Genomic DNA, 7,035 nt, shown 5'->3' with positions numbered 1-7,035 from the left:
GGGTTTGTGTTAGAGCCTTTGCATTCTCCTTTTTGGTCCTTTTTCTTTGTACTCCCTGAAATGAGTTTGATAATTTTTTTGCCTGCTCCTTTCAAGAAGGATTGTCACACCACCTATAGTAACTGATACCTTTACTAATGTATGTGATGCAAGGAATATTCAGAAAGCCTCATCTGTCTGTGTTGTGGTGAAGTTTTAAAGTGTAACATTATAACATTACACTCAGGGATAGCATTGAGTGTAAAATTGAAATAATGTGTAAGAAGGAAATAACCAGAGTACCTTAAGTCCTCGCGTGGAGAAAGAAGTCTTTTGTAGAATCGTTCATTCGGGAAAGGTCTGTCAAGGTTTTTCAAAAGTCTGGGAGGTTTTTTCTCGTTTTGTCCATTTCCTGAGGTAATGTTGGGTGGGTCCCGATGTGTCTAGAGCGTGGCGATGCTGTCGATAGAGCGTTCAATGCCGTGTCCGCGCTGTTACCGCTGCGCTGCCACTGCAGAGGCTCCGGGCCAGTTTGTCTGTTCCGGGAAGTCGGGCCAGTCTTTCCGAGCTCAGCCTCTGCCTCACGCTGCATTGGGAAAAGCCTTGTGCGACTTTTATTGCCGCGTTTCTCAAAAGGCACTGACTCTCGTGCCAGCACCAGGGAGCTCAGGACTTCCCGCGGGCTGGGGGCAGCGGGGAGCGCGGACAGAGGCGGGACAGGTGACGGAGCTCTCCGTGCGTTCGGAGTAAAGCGGCGGCTCCTCATGGCTCCTGCCGACCCTTGCCGGCACTTCCATCCCCGCTTCCATGTGCGCACGTCCTGCCCCGGGCTCAGCCGCGGGCGAGCGGCGGCCCCGCGCGTGTGCGCGCGTGTCCGTGGGCCGGGCCGAGCGGCAGCGCGGGCAGCGGGCGGCGGCGGGCGCAGTCCCAGCGCGCACCGCTGGGTGGTGGTCTCGGCTAAGGCGCCGCCGAGCCCGACCCAGCCCAGCTCAGCACAGCCAAGCCCAGCCCAGCTCACAACAGCCCAGCCGGGCCGAGCGGGCAGCGGCTGCGGCAGCGACCGCTGGCTCTGCCAGCCGAGCCTGGGACACCGCGGCTGCACTCCGGGCTGCCGAACCGACCGGAATACAGAGGGACAAGAAGGGCACCTGACCGCTGCCGCTTTCGTTGGGGACTACGCGAGAGATCCGCGAGGAGATCGGACACCGCCGCCGCCGCCGCCGCCGGAGGAGGGCCATGGCGATGGCAAGGCAAGTGCTTTGTGTGTGTGCTTTGCTCTCCCTGGCGCTCGCTCGCTCGCAGCCCATCCGCTACTCCGTGGCCGAGGAGGCGGACAGCGGCTCCCTCGTAGGCAACCTGGCGCAGGACGCGGCGCTGCCGCCGGCGCAGCTCTCGGCTCGCCGCGCCCGCCTGCTGGCCGAGGACGGCCGGCAGCACTTTCGCCTCGACCGCGCCAGCGGCCGCCTCGTCGTGGCCGACAGGCTCGACCGGGAGCAGCTGTGCGCCCAGTCCGACACTTGCACGCTCGCCTTCGAGCTGCTGCTGGCCGACCCGCTGCAGTTCTTTCGGGTCGAGGTGGCCCTGCACGACATCAATGACCATTCACCCGTTTTCCCTGCCGAGCGAGTCACTTTTAAGATCCCCGAAAAGACTGACCCTGGCTCTCGTTTCCCTCTGGAGGTTGCTCAGGACCTTGATATTGGCAGCAACAGCGTCCAGACATACAGCATCTCACCCGAGAATGAGTATTTTAGTGTCTCCTATGGGAGTCGGATTAGGGGCAAGAAATACGTTGAACTTGTTTTGGAAAAGCCTCTAGACAGAGAAGAGCAGGCAGAGATGGATTTCAGTCTCACTGCTGTGGATGGGGGTTCTCCACCCAGGAGTGGGGCCACGCAAATTCACATTACAGTTCTGGATGTAAATGACAACGCTCCCATCTTTACACAGGAGGTGTATGATGTGCAGGTTTTGGAAAATGCACCAAAAGGCTCTGTGGTCCTGACTGTACTGGCAACTGATCGGGATGCAGGAGTGAATGGAGAAATCTCTTATAAGTTCAGCGAAGCAGTGGAACAGAGTGACTCAGCATTTGAGATTGACCCCACGAGTGGCGAAATTAAACTCACAAAGTCTCTGGACTTTGAGGCAGCAGAGACACACGAACTCAGTGTGAGGGCCACAGATGGAGGGGGCCTTTCAGCAATCTGCAAGGTGTTGGTGCAGGTGTTGGATGTGAATGACAATGCCCCGGAGCTGGTGGTCAGTTCCTTCAGCAGTCCCCTCGCCGAGAACTCAGCGCCCGGCACGGTCGTTGCCCTCTTCACTGTCAGGGACCGTGATGCCGGGGCCAACGGCAAGGTCTCCTGTGCCCTCGACGATCAGCTCGTCTTCTCCCTGCGCCCAGCCTACAAGAATTACTATGAGCTGGTGACCGTCAGTGCCCTGGACCGCGAGGAGACGGCTCAGTACATGGTGACGGTGACAGCAGCAGACGCGGGCTCCCCTGCTCTGACGAGCAGCCACACCTTCACCGTGGCCATCTCGGACGTCAATGACAACGCGCCCGTCTTCAACCAGAGCTCGTACACCATGTACGTGCGTGAGAACAATGTGCCCAGCGTGCTGGTTGGAGCCGTGAGTGCCGCAGATGCCGACGTGGGGCTCAACGCCAAGGTGACCTATTCGCTGTCAGCGGGGCAAGCGGCGGAGCGGCCTTGGTGCTCGTGCCTGTCGGTGAACTCGGAGAGCGGGCAGGTGTTTGTGCTGCGAGCCCTGGACTACGAGCAGCTGAGGCAGAGCGAGGTGGTGGTGAGCGCCTCTGACGCGGGCTCTCCTCCGCTGCGAGCCAACGTCACCGTCCGCCTGCTGGTGCTGGACGAGAACGACAACGCCCCGCTCGTGCTGTACCCGGCGCCCGACAGCGGCCCGGCCTCCAGCGAGCTGGTGCCCGTGTCGGCTGAGGCGGGCTACCTCGTCTCCAAAGTGGTGGCCGTCGACGCCGACTCGGGGCAGAACTCGTGGCTCTCCTACCACCTGCTCAGGGCCACCGACCCCGGGCTCTTTGCCGTGGCTGCCCAAAGCGGCGAGGTGAGGCTCAGGAGGCCAGTGACAGACAGAGACAGCGTCAGGCACAAGCTCGTCGTCCTGGTGCGAGACAACGGCCGCCCACCCCTCTCAGCCACCGCCGCTCTCAGCGCACTCCTGCTCAAGGACTTCTCCGACCTGCGCCAACCGCACAGCAGCCCGCCCACCGACGACCAGCCCGGCTCCCTCACCACCTACTTAATCCTTGCCTTGGTCTCCGTCTCCCTGCTCTTCCTCGCCTCCACAGCAGCCTTCGTGGCTCGCAGGCTGTGCAAGAGAAAGGAGCTGAAGGCTGCCCACGTGCTTGACGGGGCCGACAACTTGCCGAGCGGCCTGGCCGAGGCAGCTGCTGCAGGGACCCTGCCCCACCCCTACTGCTACGAGATCAGCCTCACCACGGGCTCGGGCAACAGCGAGTTCAAGTTCCTCAAGCCCTTCGTCCCCAACCTGACACCACAGCCCTGGGCCATGGTTGGGGGCCCCAGTGAGGAACAGGTTTTCCCTTGTGTCCCTGTCCCCACAGAAGACGTGGCACAGGACGATGCTGGGACTGTCTCTGCAGAGCAGTTCAACAGACTTTCCTTTGACTAGCATACGGTCAGCAGAGGCAGAGGCTTCGTGTGTCCTGGTAGGAAGGGATGCAGGCTGCAGCCTGTGGGAATAGTTCCTTCAGAGTAAATCTGTATTTGCAATTGGTGTGCACTAATTTCCCACAAATTGTATGGCAGGAAATACTCCTTTTCCCCTAGAAACCTCAAACAAACAAACAAAAAGGGACCTAAAGCCCTTTACTCAGATGGTAATAGGTTTCAGACCTGATTCAACCATTCCTGAGAGGCTTTAAAAATGTGCTTAGCAATCTCAGCTAAGCTCCTGTCTCTCTTGCTATCAGACAAGACCGTGGACCTTTAATTCTGTTCTATCACAGTATGGCACAAACAGTGGGACAGACAATCCTCATCCTTACTTAAATGCACCACGACCTTTTCCCAGCTCAGGAAAATGAGGAAGTTGTCAGTGCAGTGTCACAAGGACATGTGTGCACCGGGCTCTTTCTTTCCTCGGTTCCAGATGTCTCTGTCTGAGATATCTGGTCCCTGTGTGCTTTGCTCTCTTGTCACCACGTCTGTCTATTCATAGCTAGTGCTGCCCGGTGAATGAGGCAATTCCTCCCATTCAGCCATTGCAACCCAGGCAATTCCAGCTAAGTAGGCAAGAAGGGTATTTTGACCTCTTGAGTACAGCAGTCTCATCTTTGTGGCAGAGCAGAGCAGCAAGAACTTCCTTTGGCCTGTAAGAGTGGGTTGGGTGTTCTGTCACCTTGGGATTGCCTGGGAATACAGCAGCACAAGTGGCACTGGGGTAGACTGTAACTGCCCAGAATTGTGAAAGAATATTCACTGTCTTTGGGTGACTTACATGAGAACTCCATATGTCCTTCAAAGACCATTTTCGGAAGGCACAGCCAGAATGAACTGGTGAAAAGGACATGGACTTTGATCATCTCATTATTGTTCCTGAATCCGGAGACTTCTTGATGAGAGTGGAAAGCTGTCCCTGCATGACTTTCTGGGTTTATGTGACAGTATTTGCATTCTCCTTGTTGCCATTTCTTCTTTTACTCCCTGAACTGTGTTTGAGCATTTCCTTGCCTGTTCCCTTTAAAAAGGACAGTCACCCCATCTATAGTTATTAATTGCTTGAATGTCATCTGTGATACAGAGAAAATTCAGAAAGCCTCACGCTGTGTTGTGCTGGAGTTATAAACTGTAACACTGCCTCACCACGGGCTCGGGCAACAGCGAGTTCAAGTTCCTCAAGCCCTTCGGCCCCAGCCTGACACCACAGCCCTGGGCCATGGCTGGGGGCCCCAGTGAGGAACAGGTTTTCCCTTGTGTCCCTGTCCCCACAGAGGACGTGACACCGGACGATGCTGGGACTGTCTCTGCACAACAGTTCAACAGACTTTCCTTTAACTAGCCCGGGGTCAGCACAGGCAGAGGCTTAATACCTCGTGGTAAGAAGGGTTGCAGGTTGCAGCCTGTAGGAATGGTTCCTCCAAGGTAAATCGGTATTTGCAATTGGCTCCAGCAATTCTCCAAGAATTCTCACTCAGAAAATGCTTATGTTCCCCTAAAAACAAACAAGGAAACAGAAAAAAGGGAACTAAAACTCCTTCACTCTGACAATAATATATTTCAGGTGTGTTATGACCATTTCTGAGTGGCTGTAAGAGTGGGGTTAGCAGTCAGAGATTTGCTCTTGTCTGTCTTGCTACCAGAGAAGACAGTGGACGTTTTGTTCCATGCTGTAACAGAATGGCACAGCTGGGCAGACAAATCTCATCCTCACTGAAATGCAGAGACCTTTTCCCAGCTCAGGAAAATGAGGAAGTTGTGAGTGCTGTGTCACAGTGTTGTGTAAGCACAGCACTCTTTCTTTCCCGTGTTGTGGATGTCTCTGGCTGAGAAGTGTGGCCTCTGTTGGCTTTTCTTTCTTGTCACTATGCCAGTCAATACAGCCACTGTGTGTCTCCTGATCCTCACAGGTGCTGCCCATGAAACAGGGAATTGCTCTCATTCAGCTACAGCAAAGCAGGCAATTCCAGCTCAGAGGGCAGGGAGGGTATTTTGACTCTCTGAGTACATCGGTGATATCCTCTCCAGGGCAGGTCAGAGTATCAAAATGCACAGAAAGAGCTTCCTTTGGCCAATAAGAGAGAGTTGAGTGTTCTGTCTGCTTGCAGTACAGCAGCACAAACGGTGTGTGGTTAGACTCTAACTGCACAGAGTTGTGAAAATATGTTTAATGTCTTCGGGTGCATGGCATGAAAACTCATGTGTCCTTCAAAGAGGATTTTCTGAATCAAGATGGGTTTTTGAAAAGGATTTTGAGTTCAGTCTCCTCAGTTTTGTTTCTGAATTCAGTGGAATTGATTGGGAAGCCGTCCCTGCATGATATTCTGGTTCTATGTGAGAGCATTTGCATTCTTCTTTTGCCCTTTCTTTTTCTGCTTCTACTCCCTGAACTGTGTTTGAGCGTTTTCTTGCATGTTCCTCTTGAGAAGAACTGTCACTGCATTTATAGTAACATTACTTAAAAGCTGTCTTTGATGCATGGAATATTCAGAGAGCCCCACCCTGTGTTGTGCCAAAGTTGTAAACTGTAGCATTGTAAGCTGGGATAGTCCTGAAAACTGAAATAATGTGTAAGAGTGAAATAAAGAGAACACTCAAATTCCTCGCATGGAGGCAGAAGCTTTTGTAGACGTTCTTTCTGGGAAAGCTCTGTGAAGGTTTTTCAGGAGTCAGAGAGTATTTTTCTCAGTGTGTCCCTTTACTGAGGTAATGTTGGCTGGGTACATTTCTTGAGTTTGAAGGTACAGTAGATAGAATGTTCTCTGCCACTGTGGAGGCTCTGGGCCAGTTTGTCTGTTCGGAGAAGGCGGCTCAGTCCCTCCGGGCTCAGCCTCTGCCTCACGATGTGAAGGGAAACGCCTTTTGCTGCTTTTACTACCCCATTTCTCGAAAGGCACTGATTGGCGTGCCGGGCGCCGAGCGCTCACGGCTTTCCGAGCACAGTGGGCAGCGAGAAACAGGGACAGATGAGGGGCAGGTGCTGGCGCTGTCCGTGCTCTCAGAGTCGGCTGGAGGCCCCTCATGGCTCCTGCCGACCCTTGCCGGCACTTCCATCCCCGCTTCCATGTGCGCGCGTCCTGCCCCGGGCTCAGCCGCGGGCGAGCGGCGGCACCGCGCGTGTGCGCGCGTGTCCGTGGGCCGGGCCGAGCGGCAGCGCGGGCAGCGGGCGGCGGCGGGCGCAGTCCCAGCGCGCACCGCTGGGTGGTGGTCTCGGCTAAGGCGCCGCCGAGCCCGACCCAGCCCAGCTCAGCACAGCCAAGCCCAGCCCAGCTCACAACAGCCCAGCCGGGCCGAGCGGGCAGCGGCTGCGGCAGCGACCGCTGGCTCTGCC

General features: G+C 55.6%; 4 protein-coding genes across 5 annotated transcripts in view; all 4 read left to right on the top strand.

Moving 5' to 3' along the window:
• The window catches only part of LOC127473835 (protocadherin beta-15-like), a 39,681-nt gene that overhangs the window by 5,041 nt on the left and 27,605 nt on the right, over positions 1-7,035 (top strand). The gene's annotated exons all lie outside the window — the stretch shown is intronic.
• Positions 1-7,035, top strand: part of LOC127473836 (protocadherin beta-15-like) — a 39,360-nt gene that overhangs the window by 11,300 nt on the left and 21,025 nt on the right. Inside the window, exon 2 of the mRNA XM_051793940.1 lies at positions 4,951-5,099. Within this exon, the coding sequence (XP_051649900.1) occupies positions 4,951-5,046 (96 nt within the window). The 3' untranslated portion in view covers positions 5,047-5,099. The remainder of the gene's footprint in view (positions 1-4,950; positions 5,100-7,035) is intronic.
• LOC127473841 (protocadherin beta-7-like) overlaps positions 1-7,035 on the top strand; it is a 42,903-nt gene that overhangs the window by 20,622 nt on the left and 15,246 nt on the right. The window lies entirely within an intron of this gene.
• On the top strand, positions 1,183-3,657 carry LOC127473840 (protocadherin beta-15-like). The gene has a single exon (XM_051793951.1). The coding sequence runs from the start codon at positions 1,216-1,218 to the stop codon at positions 3,655-3,657; it is 2,442 nt and encodes an 813-aa protein (XP_051649911.1). The 5' UTR covers positions 1,183-1,215.

The sequence above is a fragment of the Manacus candei genome, unplaced genomic scaffold (genome assembly GCF_025592945.1).
Source record: "Manacus candei isolate 608988 ecotype Guabito, Panama unplaced genomic scaffold, ASM2559294v1 h1tg000037l, whole genome shotgun sequence".
Lineage (NCBI taxonomy): Eukaryota > Metazoa > Chordata > Aves > Passeriformes > Pipridae > Manacus > Manacus candei.
The sequence above is the reverse complement of the archived record's forward strand: the minus strand, read 5'-3'. Positions and strand labels throughout refer to the sequence as shown.

Bases quoted from the DNA above. Each gene is read 5' to 3' on its own strand.
- LOC127473840 (XM_051793951.1), top strand. From the start codon at position 1,216: ATGGCGATGGCAAGGCAAGTGCTTTGTGTGTGTGCTTTGCTCTCCCTG.